Genomic DNA, 16,175 nt, shown 5'->3' on the forward strand with positions numbered 1-16,175 from the left:
CCCTCCCTCTTAGCTCTTAGCTCTTGGCTACTCCCGCTTCAGTTGCGCCGCTGAGTGAGCCTGAGCAAGCCTGAGTCGAGGTCGCCCCCTCCCCACATCCCAACATCCACAATCATCATAATGGATCCCGTTTCCGTTCTGATTCGACTCGTTTGTGGGTGGTAACTCGAGTTAGGCCTCGTTAGTGTCAAGTCTCGGGGGTCGGGGGTTTGTCCAGTGTCCAGTCGCATGGTGAAGAAATGGCAGGCAGTGTGTCATTCGCTCCTTGCGCTGTGTGTGTGCCCGCGGTAGCTCGCTCGCTCCCCTCATTTTGAAAATTTTTTAATTCGAAAAATTATTCCCATTTTCCCAGTTTCCATTTAGGACAGAACAAAGAACCATACATAACAAATACAGCTTCTTTTGGTGTTGAAGTGTGTGTCTCGATACCTCTCTACCTATTCACTATTTTTGTTCAACAAAATCCACTTATTGGATCATCGTTGTTTTTTACTTTTCCCTTTTCTTACTCTACCTACCCATCAAGCTCCCTCCGAGTCCATAAAGGTATGTTGATGCTAGAGTGTGTGTGCGTTGCTGCATTGCGGTTTGTTTTTGGTTTTGTGCTGCTGCCCCTCCTTTTGCGCGACAACAAACGCCCATATTCGACATGCCTCGCCTATCGCAAATATCGAAATACATATAGCCACCGTTTTCGAATTTATCGAATACATAATCACTATCGATTTTTTGTTGCGATTCGAATCTCGTTCTTTGCTCTCAAATCCGTCGATGCAAGAAATCCCTCGTTTGAAGCTTCGGCCTCACAACAGCCCACTTCCAAAAGCCTCCCGTACCTGGCCTCCGTGTACGACCCGATATTCCGGCGCAAGCCCCGGGGTTCAACGGTCCGCGTCCGAACTATATCGTCTTTTATCTCCCCGTTCTTTTGAGAGCTCTGATCTTGGTGTTGCCCCTCGGCATACTCAAAGTGCGGGGTTGCAGATCTAGGATTGTCAGAGCTTATCATATGACAATACCAATTGGACAATATCATTGTCCTGACCTTCAACATTGGAGCCGAGTCATCAAGATCTGCAGCAACCTCAACGATATCTGCGCGACGACGAAGCTCATGATGACTTGCAATAACCCCCATGTCGCCGTCGACCTTGGGTCCTGAGCGCCTTACAAGGACGTGCTCGACCTCAACCACTGAACATATTATGTCATTCCATGTTGGACGATGGAACATGCCGTTACGATCTACACTGGAGTTGCGACAAAATATCCATACTGGCGACTAGGCGACAACAAGCAGACAGCAGCAGCACCGCAATGCACACTAAACATTGCATTAAATACTGTTACTAACTTTGTTGTTTCAGACCTATCTTCAAAATGTCTTCTCTCTCTCGACGTGCTTGCTACAAGTGTGGCAATGTTGGCCACTACGCTGAGGTCTGCTCTTCCGCTGAGCGTCTCTGCTACAACTGCAAGCAGCCCGGTATGTGCCACTGATTTGTCAAGGCAGACTTGATCTAATTTACAAAAGGCCACGAGTCCAACGGATGCCCTCTTCCCCGAACCACCGAGGCCAAGCAGTGTTACCACTGCCAGGGTCTTGGTCACGTCCAGGCTGACTGCCCTACCCTCCGCCTGAGCGGCACTGGCACCAGCGGCCGCTGCTACAACTGTGGCCAGCCCGGTCACCTTGCTGTATGTGATGGTATTACCCTGATTAATGAACATAACTGACTCTAATAGCGCGCCTGCCCCAACCCTGTTGGTCCTCAGATGGGCCGTGGTGCTCCCATGGGTCGTGGTGGCTTCCCCGGTGGTTACGGCCGCGGTGGTTTCGCTGGTGGTCCTCGCCCTGCCACTTGCTACAAGTGTGGTGGTCCCAACCACTTTGCTCGTGATTGCCAGGCTCAGGCCATGAAGTGCTATGCCTGCGGCAAGCTCGGTCACATCTCTCGGGATTGCACTGCTCCTAACGGCGGTCCTCTCAACACTGCTGGCAAGACTTGTTATCAGTGCGGTGAGGCTGGACACATCTCTCGTGACTGCCCTCAGAAGAACGCTCCCGGTGTTGGCGAGATTCCTCAGGAGGTTGATATTGGCAGCGTTCCTGCTCCTCCCGTTGCTTCTATCGCTCCCGTGGCTTAAACAAATACCGGAGTTAGCTGTTGGTGTATGCCCCTGGCGGCGTATGTCCCAGCAGCGGCCCAGAACGTCGGTCTGGGATGACCGACACTTTTGCTTTTTAACAGTTGTTCTTTTTGATGCCGACACGTGAACATATCACTACATCCTTACCCTCAAATTATTTCTTTGTTTTGGTTCTTGTTCTTTGATCCGAAGCATGCATTTGCCAGCATCACTTGTCTGGCCTCGACTTGCATGGCATTTTCGGTCCGTCCGAATTCATCTTTGAACCTCTTTTTTATCTTTCACCTGAGCAATGCCACATTGTTCCAGCGGTTGCGCATAGCCTATACAGCATTGTTGCTATCACGACCCGCGAGCAAATGTCGGTACTTTACAAGGAAAGATTTCTGGCAACGAATTTCCTTTTTCCAACATTCACCTAGACTTGTTTGCATGGATCCTTGGTTACTAGGGGGTTTCTGAACGGTTTCTCCGTTACCTGGCACCTTTCCTCAGACACAACTTTGGATCATTCACCCAAGGACTACTACTACGATTTGAACGACAGACGCTGTCACGTGGCTCTTAACGACTTTCGAAAATTACGGCACCCTGCGAAGGATATACCCCGCGAGGCGATGTGTTGGTTGTTGAGCTTGGAAAAGAAAAGCGCAGAGACTCAGGCTTTGATCAGTGAAGATGTCCCCGCTAGGATGCGGGTGAGATTAAGCCTCGGGAGAGCTTGTGCTGTCGCTTGGCGGCAGAAAAGACCAGTGGATGCGTGCGTGAGAGTGGTGGGCTGAAGGCCAGACGATCAATGATCATAGGGGATAGGATGCTGTTTCTTGTGGGCAACGGACTTCTGATTGCATTGACGCATGAAGGAATCGTTCGATGCAGAAGATGGCATCCTACAGAACGGCAAACAAACAGACAAGCAACACATTTTGTGAGGACAGAAGCCTTTAAAGTACTGATGCTTCCTTGCTGATGGCTGTTTGCTTGTGCTCATTGTTTTGGCGTGGCTGATGGATGAGGAGTGGAGGCTGCAGTGGTGGTTAGTGACAGACGCGCAAGATGTGGCGAGAAGAGTTGTAAATGATTTGATACGCACCCATAACCCCCAATGAAGCGAAGTGGCATCAAAGAAGCAGAATTTGTGTGGCGAGATGTGTTGATGACTGAAGATTGTATTGTATGAGTATGAGCATGAGTGCTACGACTGGCGTTATGTTTATCACGGCAATGCCTTGTATTGGTATATGGGACAAGAGCATGTCTCGGCGTTTGGGTTATTATTCTGGACGGTCGGTACACGGTATGTATAACTCAGTAACTAATCCTGTCAGGGTCAGGACTCGGCGGGTTGTTTTTGTTAGGTAGGGTATAAGGTTTTGATCTGGCAACGATCAGAGGTATAGGCATCAAGGACAAAATTATCGAAGGCATGGAACAGCAACCCTCACTGGTAAGGCTAATTTGGAGCAAAATCACCCTCTGTTTAAAATTGCTCAAGAATATGAGCGCATTTCAGCTTAAGAACAAAAAAGCGATTGCAGTTCACTGTAGTATTGTTCATCTGTTTAACGCTTGCAATGAGTTGATCATATGCATTTACCATGAATTATCCAATTACTCCCTTGCCCAATCCCTCTAATTTACACATCAATCATCATTTTCGTTGGTATGAGGTCCTCCTCTAATACTGGCAAATACCGCCAATCTCATCATCCATAGTCCACGACCCAGCGAGGCCTTTAATCTCCACATCCTCCGTCAGACTAACATCATCCTGCAACGTCTTGCCCAGGAAGAAATCATTCCTCCCCTCCGTCTGCATCTTCCTCTTCATAAACCGCCTCGTCCACTCCTCAACCGCCGGCTCGCCCGTCTCATCCCTCGCCTGCTTCAAGAACGGAATAAGAGCCGTGCCGCCCGTGCCCTTCTGGTTCTCCTTGTTCTTGCGCGATGCGACGGCGAGGTTGAGCTTGTTGCGTGTCACTTCGGGACTGCGGGAGCGGCTGCGCGCGCGGACTTGCTTGGATGGGTTGATGATGTAGCGTGTTACGATGGCGATGTGCTTGTCACGGAAGGCGCTTAGCATGGCGAGACAGGCGTCGTAGGCGAGGCAGAGTTGTTTGTCTGAGTGGTGAACTTCGACGTACTCGCGGATGTTGGCGACGTTGGATACGTCGTTGAGGAAGCGGGCGTGAGGACCGGGCATGTAGCGTCTCATCTCCATGATGAAGTTGTGTCGGTTCGCAGCACGGCCTCGATCAGTGTCTGAAGAAGGATCGCGAGACTCGCCTGTTGGACGATGCTCGATTCCAAGAATGATATCGAAGAACTGAATCAGACTGCTTTGAGCGTTGCTGCCACCGCTGTATTGACGATATTCCTCAGTGCCGGAACCATCTTCGTAAATGACACCGTTCGGGAGGCCAGCCTCTGCCATGTTCTTGCTTCCAGCAAGGAAAGGTCTAATGCGGTGATAAAAGATGGTGGGATCACAGCTCTCGTGCATCCTCTGAAGAATGTTCGTCAAGTCTGTGAGGCGCTCTGCGAAAGTGCGCAGGCAGCGCGTGACAGCAGCACTGTCTCCATGACGAGCAGCAGCGATAGCCGTCAACATTAAAGGAATAATAGGCGCACCACGGGCCTCAATAGCAACTGAAACAAGATAAAACCACGATTCATCGAGGGCTCCAGTATATGTGTTTAGAGTGGCGAGATTCTCAAGGTTATCGATATCCTCGTCAACAAAGAGGGGTTTAAAGTTCCAGAGACAAACAGCAGCATACGTCGCAACAGGCGGTACTTCCAGATGCTCAGAGATCTCCAACAACGGAACAGAGATGGATGCAGGAAGTCTATCTGACGGTGAATCACCACCCCAGATATATCCGTGGGCCATGAAGCCCAGTAGTGAATAGGCACGTCGCCACTCAGCGTCATGCTCAAGACCGATTGTCGACAGAACTGGTAATCTGTCGATAACGCCGCGTAGTCTGCGGCTGAGAATAAGAGCCTGGAGGTTTGCGGCGATGGCCTCCCATTTGTTGTAGTATGGATCCGGAAGACGAGTTAAAGGAAGAGTATCCGGGAGGAAGCCGTGAGTTGGCGAGATGCCGTACTCAGCTAGGACTGGGATAGGGGGAAGCATTTTGGATGAATAGTCCCTCTAGAAGATTGTTGTAGTTGTGAAGAGGAGAAGGCACAGGCTGAAACAGAGAATCAGCAGATGCGAAAGAGCCGTGTTCCGGGAACCGGAGACGGAATAGTGGGGCCGCTCCGGAAGGATCAGATCAGAGAAGAAGAAATCAACGGTGCTCAAAAACTCTGGGGTAAGCCAAGGCCCGTAGTTGCGAAATAATGGATATGATGGGGAGTTTTAAAAAGAGACAGGTTTTAAAAAAATTCGGGGAAAGAGGATAGACTACGAGGTTTGTAAATGACTCTTCCTATGTTTTCTCGTGCTAGTTTCTGCGGCGAAACGGTTCGAGCAGAGAGCATGATTGGCCGATTCGGATGAGTGGACAAAAAGCTGCGAAGAACCACCGTGGGTTCTAGACGCCACATGGATGCAGAAAAAAAAGAAGAAGGTTAATTAGCGCGCATAATGTGTTTTTCCCTGCGTGGTTGAAACTTGTACTGTAAGTGCCAAAGAGGTTGCGGAGGGACCGGGTTGTCTGCGGACGAGAAGCCGTCTTCGGCCGATTTATGGTGATTGGATTTGTAATTTGCATCAACATGTGATGTTTTGTGGCTTGGGTTTCTGGGATTGGTAACGTTGATGGGAGGGCATTATTAATTGATGTCGTTTACGGCTACGCGTGTCTGGATTTAGGATGTGTTGTTGAGTTGGAGTTGAGTCTCTGAATGGTTGGTTTTTTGTTACCCTAGAGTTAGAGCGAAATGTCTTGGTTTTATTCCCGGCGTGCAGATCACATAGTTAAATAGTAAGTAATAGAGTATTGCGCTGTTGGTGGGAGAGTCACCAACGGCCAAGTGGTCACTTTCTCAGATATGTTTCAGTCGTGTTGGTGGAAAGCGACAAGTTATGGCTTCAACCACCCGAAACTTAATTGTTGTGAGACAGAGGTTATCCAGACCATGACTCTTTGACACAATCTCCTCAGCCCTGTTCAAGAAGTGACTGACTCGAGCAGCTCAATGGTAGAGAGCCACTGATATCAGAGTTTTCATCTAGAGATCTAGAAACAGTAAAGAGAAACTCGTACTTGTACTCACTCACCATCTTCAATTGCTTCAGTTGGTGTTGAAGCCTTAGAACCCCCACCCCCACTATCCGCGGCTCGGGTCGATTTTAGGAAGGTGCACGGTACGTACCCCATTACGTCGATTGCATGAGGTCCAACATGGAAGACGCACGAACCACCAACACCGAACCAAGCTACGACGACCTTCAAGGTCAACCTCAGATGTGAAGAGCTCCATCTTCTTGATATCCTAATAACAATCCATATACTTGGGCAGATACCACGATGCCTGTCCAGCAACATGTGCTGAACTGGCTCTACAGCGTTCTCACAAGCGTACGTATCTCCCTCTTCTCTCCCAAGCTTCCCCCGCTCGTTCAAAAGAGCTAACTTGAACGCGCTGCAGGAGTATCACGATGTAAACCGTGCCTACAACGATGTCGCGCAGGCTCTCGACCGATACCCCTCGCTATCGCCGCGAACCGATGTGCACAGTACGTTCGCATAGAGCTACCAACCCAGCTTGCGCTCTAAACTCCAGCCTTTGTCGCATTCCGATATTGACCCTCACCAGCGTTCTCGAACGGCGCCAATGCCTTGTTGCTTCATCTGTCGGGCACTCTCCCTGTTAATTTTCGCGGGACGACGTACCGATTCCCCGTTTCGATATGGGTGCCGCATGCTTATCCGCGAGAACCACCCATGATATACGTTGTGCCGACGGAGACTATGATGATTCGACCGGGACAGCATATTGATCCGCAGGGTCTGGTGTATCATCCATACTTGGTGGGATGGGCTGAGTTCTGGGATGTACGTTGACCCCAAGCCACAGCTACATTGTGATGTTTTGTTGCTGATAAAATGTTCAGAAATCTAACCTACGGGACTTCCTCAACATCCTAACCGACATCTTCGCAAAAGAACCTCCTGTCGTAGCTCGACAGCAACAGGCCCGACCACCTCCAGCTCAAGCTAATCCGACACCTCCTCCTGTGCCGCCTCTACCTCCTGGCATGGGATCAACTTCGCGGCCTGCAACACAAGATCCGCAACCCTCAGAACAGCCGCGCCCTCCTCCTCCACCTCCGAAGGGCCCTCGGACTGCATCACCTGCGCAGACACAATCTCAGAATGGACCGCCTTTACCTCCAATCCCGGGACGCTCCCCGGCGCAGTCTAACCGCATGTCTCGGTACGACTCAGCTCCTCCTCTGCCACCTCAAGTTGGAAGTCCAATTGCTCAGGATCCGAGATTGCCTCGCCCTCAGGAGCAGTATGCGACTCGTCATGTGCCACCTGCTGGACCGCCAATGGCTGCGCAACCTGGATACATGAACGATACCCAGTCGTTTGCGCCTCCGTCACAACAACAATGGCAAATGCCACCACATCATCAGCAATATCAACAGCCTCCGCAACCTCCGGCATGGACGGCCCAGGCAGCTCCACCACCACAAAGCCCTGCAAAACCACCACCACCTCCTGATCTACTCGATGAGCCATTAGAGTTAAGCTTGCCAAATACTACCGTGGCGGCTCCTCCTATCCCGCCCAATCCCGAAAAGGATGCGTTGTTGCGACAGTTAGCTCAGACACTGTATTCGATCAGGATGCGCAGCCGGCAGCAGAACGACTCAAGCATGGCTGGTTTGCAAGCACAAAGAACAGCAATGCTGTCAGCGATACCAGCCTTCCAAGCTGAAGGTGGCCAACTGACACAATTGTCGAATGTCTTGACGTCAAACGCTAATATTCTACACGATGCTCTTCATAAAGCGGATGCCGTGATTGAAGGATCGAAGAGCCATCCTGTTCCGGATGTTGACGAGCTCCTTGTAGCTCCTACAGTGGTCGCAAACCAGCTGTATACGCTAGTGGCAGAGGAGAGAGCTATAGGTGACGCCATATTCATGCTTGGACGGGCGGTCGAGCGCGGCCGCATCACACCAGCAGTGTTTGCCAAGACGACGAGAACTCTTGCGAGAGAGTGGTATCTGAAAAAAGCACTTGTGCGAAAGATTGGGCAAGGAATGGGCCTGGCCTCATGACGGGATACCATACGAGATTTGGATTGACGCAGCTCCCTTGCCAAGCGGGGGTTTAGTATTGTTCTTGCAGCTGGCAGCCGGGGAGAGCTCCAGGATTGGCATCGTGCATGGAGTAGCAGTTACGTGGCCAGGCACTGGGCAAACTGCGACAAGTAAGAGGCGGATTACAACATACTTTTGAAACGGAGCCAAACGATTGAGTCGACCGGATAGCTGGATGCCCGTAAAGTCTATCTTGCGATCTCAAGCCATCGATACGGCGAAGAGCTCCCGATACGGTTGAGAAAGACTGGGCAGATTAAGAGTTTACCGATCGAGACCAATGCGGATACTTAAACTCTTGATATCAGACTCCCCCTTGCACCCCATACATGACGGCAATTGGCGTGCACGGAGTCAGGAACACGGGGAAAAAGAAACGAATCCGTCGCTTGGACCGTTAGCTCTCGACCTGTCAAGATATGCACGGATCGATCTCCTGCACCGAACGAGTCTAGCGGGCTCAGAGAACAATACTAAGCCTCAAAACGCCACGAAATGCAAGAACAATACTAAGACCAACCTCAACCCCCACCGACCTTTGGCCTTCATTCTTGGTTGAATGTGATAACACCCTCTGAATACAAATCCTATTCCTTGACTACTGCAGTGCTCACATTCTTCCTTACCGCTGACAATATCATATTCCTCGCTAGCCTAACTGTTTGTTCTTCAAGACCCTTCTCGCCTGGTGTGTGATATCTGTTTTAACCATGTTGCCACTTTCTCAATTCTCTTCAACGTTATACAAGACTTGCCTTGTCACTTCACTCCCCCTCTGCTCTCTTATATATATCTTGAAGGAGCTCAGACCTCTTACTTCTCCGTTCGCTCCGTGAACTATATCCATCTTTGCCACGTTGAGACCAACTCCCCCTTTCACTTTCACTTCACTCCTTTCACTATCAGATTCACAAGCAATGTCGACCTTTGACCCGTTTACGCAGAACGTCACGTTCTTAGCAGCAGATGGAAACACCACCATCAGCATCCCCGTGATGCTCGTCGACGAGATGCGTCGCATGATGGTCAACACCGTCATCAACTATGCCACGCAGCTCGGCGCCTGTCTCGTCATGCTCGTCGTCCTCCTCGTCATGGTGCCCATCTCCAAGTTCAAGCGCCCTTTCAACGCTCTCCAGATCGTCAGTCTCGTCATCTGCTCCGTCAGGATGGTCCTGCTTTGTATCTGGAACATCTCCAAGTTTGCCGACTTTTATCCCTTCTGGTCTCACGACTTTAGCCATATTCCTACCAGTGGGTATGCGCCTGCCATCGCTGCCAATATCATCTCCCTCTTGCTCGTCATCTCGATTGAGTCGATGCTTATGAGTCAGGCTTGGACGATGGTGAAGCTGTGGCCGAATCTGTGGAAGTACATCATCGCTGGTCTTTCACTCGTCATTTCTCTCATGACGATTTGTGTGAGGATTGCTTTTACGGCTGTTCAGATCCAGGCGAATCTCGATACCATTCCGCCGTGGCACATGCTCTGGCTCATCAAGTGGACGGTCATCATGAACGTGTCTTCAATCTCATGGTGGTGCGCCATCTTCAACATCAAGCTCATCTGGCATCTCATCTCCAACCGTGGTATCCTTCCATCATACAAGACACTCACCCCAATGGAGGTCCTCGTCATGACCAACGGTCTCCTGATGATCATCCCAGGCAAGTCTCTCCCTCCCTCAACCCCTTGAACCACTCACTAACACTCCACAGTCATCTTCGCCTCTCTTGAATGGGCTCACTTCGTCGACTTCGAAGCAGCATCCCTAACCCTAACATCCGTCGCCGTCATCCTCCCCCTCGGCACCCTCGCCGCCCAACGCATCGCCGCCAGCAACGCCAACAGCGCCAACTCCTCCGGCGCCTCCAGCGGCATCCGCTACGGCGTCAGCGGTCCCAGCTCCTTCACCGGCTTCAAGGCACCCAGCTTCAGCACCAACCGCAGCGGCGCCACCGACAGGCCTCACGTCTCCGTGTACGCCCGCTGTGAAGCAGGGACTTCATCCCGCGACCACATCAACCCCGAGGATGTTGAGCTCGGCAAGATGGACGGTGACCATGTCCGGGTTGACAAAGCCTTCTTGCAACGTGAAGAGCGGATCTAGACCACCTCTCTTTCAAGTTCTCAGCTTCCGCGAAAAGACTGCTTTTGGGAAATGGTATTACATGTTCATGCTTTCGACCAAAACAAAACTTCTAGCGCGGCGTATCGGCACAAGTTGCTTTTCTTCATTTTCACTGCTTTTCTTAGCGAACAGCTTTCATACCCAATGCGGTTGTTGATGATGCTTGAGATAAACTCGCATCCTACTTTCTTTAGTTTATGATATCTCTTTGGATCGATGTCTTTTAATCAAGGACGATACTATCCATGTCTTGCTTCTCTAGTTAAAAGATGGATAAGCGCTCAGGCGCACAATAGCGATGAATACATTCAGCTTGCCAACTCTCCTTTGTATACTGTGATGTCCAATGTCAGTACAGAGTCTTATGTTATCAGCTGCAAGTAAGACAGTCAGAATGTGATGTGAGTGATTGACACTATATACTGTATAACAACTACCATCCAAGCCCGAGTCGCACCAAGATAACATAACCAAGCCTACTCCTTCATCTGGAACTTGTGCGATGAGGCATTTATCTACTCGCTGCGGCCTCCTGACATCTTTCTGACCTTTTCCTTGCACAAACTAACAAGTCGCTTCAGCTCATTCGCGCGTACCGGTCGAGGTTGCTCCAACTCACAGACTACCTTGGAGACCAATGTGCTGTGCGCGGCTACAGTCTCAGGATCATTCTCAAGAAGCTCGATGAGTTCAAGTTCCTTTTCAATGTCGGGTAGAGAAAACCGGTTTGCCTTTCGGGAGAGGGCATACTTGGTGTGAGAGAATCGCCTTTGAGGTTCTGCGAACAAAGGAGGCGGCGCTACACTAAGTCCAGGCTCTCCATCTATGTTGAAGCCTGCTTGAGTGATGGAAGTTCGAGGGAGAGACGATCGCTTTTCCAGCGAAAGAGGCGAGATGATATCGTTGGTGAGAAAAGTTTGGCCGAGAACGGGCTGACCAGGAACCGCATCAATTGAACGGGGTGATAGCGGTTCGTCATTTGCAGATTCAACACTCTGACCACCCTGCACCACAGTATCTTCATCGGAGCCCCTAACTTGGGAGGGGGCGATATCTCTAGAACTTGTAGTGCTCCATTCTGAGGGTATCCTTCGATAAGATGTAGAAATTCGTCGAAGGGTACCCTTGAAGCTCCTCAGAGGACCAACAGCAGAACTCTTTCGCTTGATCTTGAACATAGATTGCTTACTAGTCTCAATGGGACGGGGAGAATCGAGCGAAGGGACCTGGCGATCAAGGGACTCAAACAAGTCGATCTTTTGCTTCAAAGGTGAAATGTGCTTCTCCGTGTTACGCCGTCCAGCTGGAGTTTGTGGACTTTCCACCGTAGCTCGGCTCCCACGGGGAGCATAACTTTTTGACCTGAATTTTGGCGTGTTCAGCATTTCGGACTCCGAAGAATCGGAGTATCCCAAAAGAGGATGCTTCGATGGCGAGCTAGACGCCGAAGTCTTGGTTAGGATTGACTCGCGCCGTTTTGTTTCAAGAGGAGCAACAGAAGCCACTGGCTGATCCTTCAATTGATCAAACTGCTTTCTGAGGTTGGAGATCCTAGAGCGTGGTAGGCTTGAGTGACTCGGGGTACTTGCTCTCGCGAACCTGAACGACATAAGGCCGCCGCTATTGCTCGGAGGTTGGCTGGGAGCATCAGGGGATCCACGGGATTTCCTTCGCAGGCTTGAACTTCCTGCAGAGACTGTATTTGACAACGAAGATGCTATCTTGCGAGCATTTCGCACCCAGCCATTCTGCCGGGTCTCTTCGATTATGACGTTCTTTTCAACAAAAACATCATCATGGACATCGTCAAGCTTGAATCGACTCGTAGATACCGCCTGTACAGACGATGGTGTCAGTTCTGTGTACTGAGACTTGATGTAGCTTGGACTCGCGTCCGGCGCACTCATGACGAGGCTGCTACGCTTGAAAGAAGTCCATGAGTCGTCCGGCCGATTCAAAGGAGATCGCCATGTGCCAAAAGGATCATCAGAAGCCAGAAGTGTCCTAGGCGAAGGAATAGTATGAGACGTGGGCGAGAATGTTTTTGCAACGTGCACTGGGATCGGTGTAGTGGGAACATCGTCTTCTCTTGGCTCTGCTGCTGACCGTCTCGTCTTGATCGATTGCCAACTTTTGGAGTGAGCCAACTTGGACGGTGAACGAGGAATGGAAGTACGGGTTGGACTAGAGGCTTCTATTTCTACCAGACAGTCAACTTCTTTCTCCAAAAGATGCACTTGAAACACGTACGCGCCTGTTGGCCTGCAGCCTCAAATATTATTCGTCTCTCTGCCACAGACTTTTGCCTTGCCTTTGATTCCGCATTTCTAGTCGAGATCATAGGCGACTGGGCACCAAAGGTTTTCACCCGACGGGTACGAGGGGGTTCTTGGCTTGAAGGAACGAAACGACTGGATGAGACATGGCTAGAACCCGTTGAGCCTCTTTCTCGTCTTGTTGTTGATGCGTGGGATGATGGCTTCGAGGCGCTCGATGAAGTTTGTTCAATTGTCGAAGTGACCTTGATGGCAGAAGTGGGCTTTATCTTTGACGAAGGAAGAGGAGGGCTGCCGACGGAGGAGACTGCTTCAAGGACTTCAAACTTGGAGAGAAGCTGGGCGAACTTGCTGCTGGTCAAGCTGCGTGTATCTGAGCTTTCGGAGACGAACTTGCGTGGTGAATTCTTGCGGGAAGACGAATGAGTGCTCATGTTGGCGGCCTTCAAAGACGGGCGAGGCTGGGATATTGATGAAGATCACGTCTTGATGGTATGATATCAAGAGAAAGTGTCAAATGGCGATGCCGTCAAAGTCTGTTGAAAAGATGAGGATGAATCTGCCTGGAACAACATTGTAGAGTAGAAACGACAGAGATGTCATTGGATGAATTTGGCAGCAGGAGACTGTAAGGCCATGGTCAGAGATGGCAGGAGCACCCTCGCCCGATCGCATAACCTGGAAGGAAAGCACGATGCTGATGAACATACCTACCGAGGGAGCAATACACCGCAAGCCATATCCTCAAAAACAAGTGTCTCCAAGTCTGTTGTGGTTAGCATAGCAAAGTCGAGTCTTCACAGAATACAACCCAGCCTCAGGAGCCAAACAGGAGTAGGGGAGACGTCTTATCATTTACAACCCCAACCATAACGGCCATGTCGATTTCTATACAGCCCATATCATAATGCCCAAGTCAGGCACAGGCCAACCTTGAAATCCCATCGTGTCTAAACGTACACTGACGCCAACTAATGTACAAGTATTTCGATTATGTAGTTCATGAGGGATGCGCAATCCCAACTCATGACTTTTTCCCCTCCTCTCCAAATTCTTGATCGCGTATCGTTGCGGCGTCATTTACTGGCTGTCCAGGAATCAGTTCGTGTTTCGTCGAGACTCGCATGTCGGGTTCAACTTACGGAGGCAGAAGGATCTCGCCCCAAGAGCTAGACAAGAATGTCACAGCAGCCTATTCCCTTGATCAGCACGAACTCATCTTGAATTCAATATCGCGAGACCAAACTTACACCAAAGATGGCAATGCTGCGTACGACAGCGGCGTTGTCGGGAGAGGTAAGAGCGTCATAGGTGGAGCCGATGAAGCCCTTGGGCGCACGGCGGCCGCGAGGCTCAACTGGGACGCGCTTGGGAGGCATTGTGATTATATGGTTGGGTATGTGAAGTTTATCGGCTCGTGGTGACTTTAAGTCGAGAGGAGAAGTGGGCGCGTGGTGGTGGTTGATCTGGTCGTCGAATTGAAGCGAAAATTTCCGGTACAGCTCGCAATGAAGCTTTTCCACTGATAGCGCGATAGCGGCTAAGGTCACATGACGCGCGCTTTGAGCAACAACTTGGAGGTTCAAAGTCAATAGAAAGGAAGAAAATAATAGAATTATTTAAATTAATCTGTGTTAGGATGAAGTATTATAGAAGTCTGGTTCATTTCATTTCCTCAAAAATCTCTACTTGTCATAGTTGTACTTATTGATGTTGGTCCAGCTCTCTCAAAGACTGAGCAGGTAGCCAAGTACCGAATCCGGCAGTTACCCCACCATGACTTAGTATCGCCAACACCTTCGTCATCCTTATCGCAAGCTTATCTGAAATGTAAACGGAACAAGTCTCTTTGTCAGCGGACAGTTATACAAACTTCATTTAATTCTTTCAGAGATAATACTCATATTCTTTCGAGCCTCACGTAGATACACCAAGGTCCTTTGCAGTATTTATTTACCCGTCTGTCCATCGTTCTGGTGAAGAGAAGCATAAAGCAACAGTACTTCACTCTCTAGGTTCTCTCTGCCAGAATAAGCTCACAGCCACAAACTGCAAATAACACTTCTAGCCCACGTACTTAACTCTCATTGACCCCCGCCGCTCACTCTTTGTGCTTTCAACTCTCGATCTTGCACTCAGACAACCCAGCTTAATCACAAGGGGAAGAAATTACATACTTTCAGAATGGAATCGCCAGGCCCAGGTGGCTTCTTGCCAGCACCAGCCGGTGCAAGTCTCCCATCTCCTGCTCCCTCATCAGCTTCATCATTCTCAAACATCCAAGGCCTTCCTACACCGAGAACAAAGGCTTTGAAGCCCAACTCAAGTAAAGAGTTCATGGTGCGAAGGTATGCCGAGGAACAGCTCCTACTAGTAACACGGAAATACGTCAAGAAGTTTGGGAATCCAGAACCCGGCGATACAGTGGTGGGATATACTAGGTTTGGTGAAGTATGTCGAGATCTCGATAGCATCACCAATGTCTTGTGGAAATCAGGCACTCGTAAGTCAGTCAAATCGATGCATCGAAGCCTGGAGCTAACAATGGGCAGCATCCCTCCAAATACCCTTCTTATTACGACTCACAAGCGACTTCACACGCTATGTCCGCTCATTCCCGCCAGCACCAAAAGCATCTTTCGCAATACTCCGCAAACTAGATCACTGCTTCGCAAGTCTTCTCTCCGGCCAAGACATCGAAACTCACGAGACATTACCTGGTTTTGAGAACGGGCTACGCGGCGGCATGACGACGACAGAAATGATTCGCTGCCGAAGTTTAGTAGATCAATGTCGCGTTTTGATGGTGGAAGTAATGCGAGATCCAGCAGAAGAAGACGAGGAAGAAGAAGAAGCAGATACAGATACCGAGACAGACGCGGAAGAACCTGGGATCAAGGGATGGGGAGGCGTGGAGGACGATGATGAGATGATGCTCCAGCTTGATGCGGCGCGGGTCTTTGAGAAGACGATTGTGCAGCTCAACGAGAGGCTTGGTGATCTGGAGCCATTGCAGATGTCTGCTGATTGAAGTGTTCTAAATACAGAAGCACTATATTCTGGAGATTCAGGTGCCGCGTTCAACGAGCTGGAGTGACTGGTTTCAGGCGAGATCATGCGCAGATACGAGCTGAATGCCTTAGAACCGGTCATCTTGTGGGGTGAGCATTGATCATGGTGCTCGGCTGCAGGACCATCTTGGGTCGTGCTTGGCGAAGAGAGATGGGTAGATGGGCCAGCTCTTCTATGATATGGGGATAATAGAGGATTTGATAAGGTTGGTAGATCAGTGGGGGATGAAGCGAATGACACCGGCACAGACAG

The 16,175-nt window shown here is 50.1% G+C and overlaps 6 protein-coding genes across 6 annotated transcripts; 4 read left to right on the plus strand and 2 right to left on the minus strand.

Moving 5' to 3' along the window:
• Nucleotides 1–1,380: 1,380 nt before the first annotated feature.
• FTJAE_644 (cellular nucleic acid-binding protein) lies at nucleotides 1,381–2,148 on the plus strand (the record flags this gene model as incomplete). Its single annotated transcript, XM_037353052.1, has 3 exons — nucleotides 1,381–1,486; nucleotides 1,535–1,698; nucleotides 1,747–2,148. The coding sequence occupies 3 exons, from the start codon at nucleotides 1,381–1,383 to the stop codon at nucleotides 2,146–2,148; spliced, it is 672 nt and encodes a 223-aa protein (XP_037212169.1).
• A 1,681-nt stretch (nucleotides 2,149–3,829) lies between these two features.
• On the minus strand, nucleotides 3,830–5,293 carry FTJAE_645 (indoleamine dioxygenase; the record flags this gene model as incomplete). The annotated part of the gene is made up of 1 exon (XM_037353063.1): nucleotides 3,830–5,293. One exon carries the CDS (start codon nucleotides 5,291–5,293, stop codon nucleotides 3,830–3,832), a length of 1,464 nt encoding a protein of 487 aa, XP_037212170.1.
• A 1,342-nt stretch (nucleotides 5,294–6,635) lies between these two features.
• FTJAE_646 (actin cortical patch protein) lies at nucleotides 6,636–8,401 on the plus strand (the record flags this gene model as incomplete). The annotated part of the gene is made up of 4 exons (XM_037353074.1): nucleotides 6,636–6,686; nucleotides 6,757–6,844; nucleotides 6,925–7,163; nucleotides 7,223–8,401. 4 exons carry the CDS (start codon nucleotides 6,636–6,638, stop codon nucleotides 8,399–8,401), a joined length of 1,557 nt encoding a protein of 518 aa, XP_037212171.1.
• A 959-nt stretch (nucleotides 8,402–9,360) lies between these two features.
• On the plus strand, nucleotides 9,361–10,554 carry FTJAE_647 (pheromone alpha factor receptor; the record flags this gene model as incomplete). Its single annotated transcript, XM_037353085.1, has 2 exons — nucleotides 9,361–10,090; nucleotides 10,163–10,554. The coding sequence occupies 2 exons, from the start codon at nucleotides 9,361–9,363 to the stop codon at nucleotides 10,552–10,554; spliced, it is 1,122 nt and encodes a 373-aa protein (XP_037212172.1).
• Nucleotides 10,555–11,090: 536 nt separating this feature from the next.
• Nucleotides 11,091–13,285, minus strand: FTJAE_648 (uncharacterized protein; the record flags this gene model as incomplete). The annotated part of the gene is made up of 3 exons (XM_037353096.1): nucleotides 11,091–12,126; nucleotides 12,175–12,775; nucleotides 12,826–13,285. The coding sequence occupies 3 exons, from the start codon at nucleotides 13,283–13,285 to the stop codon at nucleotides 11,091–11,093; spliced, it is 2,097 nt and encodes a 698-aa protein (XP_037212173.1).
• A 1,750-nt stretch (nucleotides 13,286–15,035) lies between these two features.
• Nucleotides 15,036–15,882, plus strand: FTJAE_649 (meiotic recombination DMC1; the record flags this gene model as incomplete). The annotated part of the gene is made up of 2 exons (XM_037353107.1): nucleotides 15,036–15,354; nucleotides 15,404–15,882. The coding sequence occupies 2 exons, from the start codon at nucleotides 15,036–15,038 to the stop codon at nucleotides 15,880–15,882; spliced, it is 798 nt and encodes a 265-aa protein (XP_037212174.1).
• Nucleotides 15,883–16,175: the final 293 nt, after the last annotated feature.

This window comes from Fusarium tjaetaba, assembly GCF_013396195.1.
Source record: "Fusarium tjaetaba strain NRRL 66243 chromosome Unknown NRRL66243_c0000017, whole genome shotgun sequence".
Lineage (NCBI taxonomy): Eukaryota > Fungi > Ascomycota > Sordariomycetes > Hypocreales > Nectriaceae > Fusarium > Fusarium tjaetaba.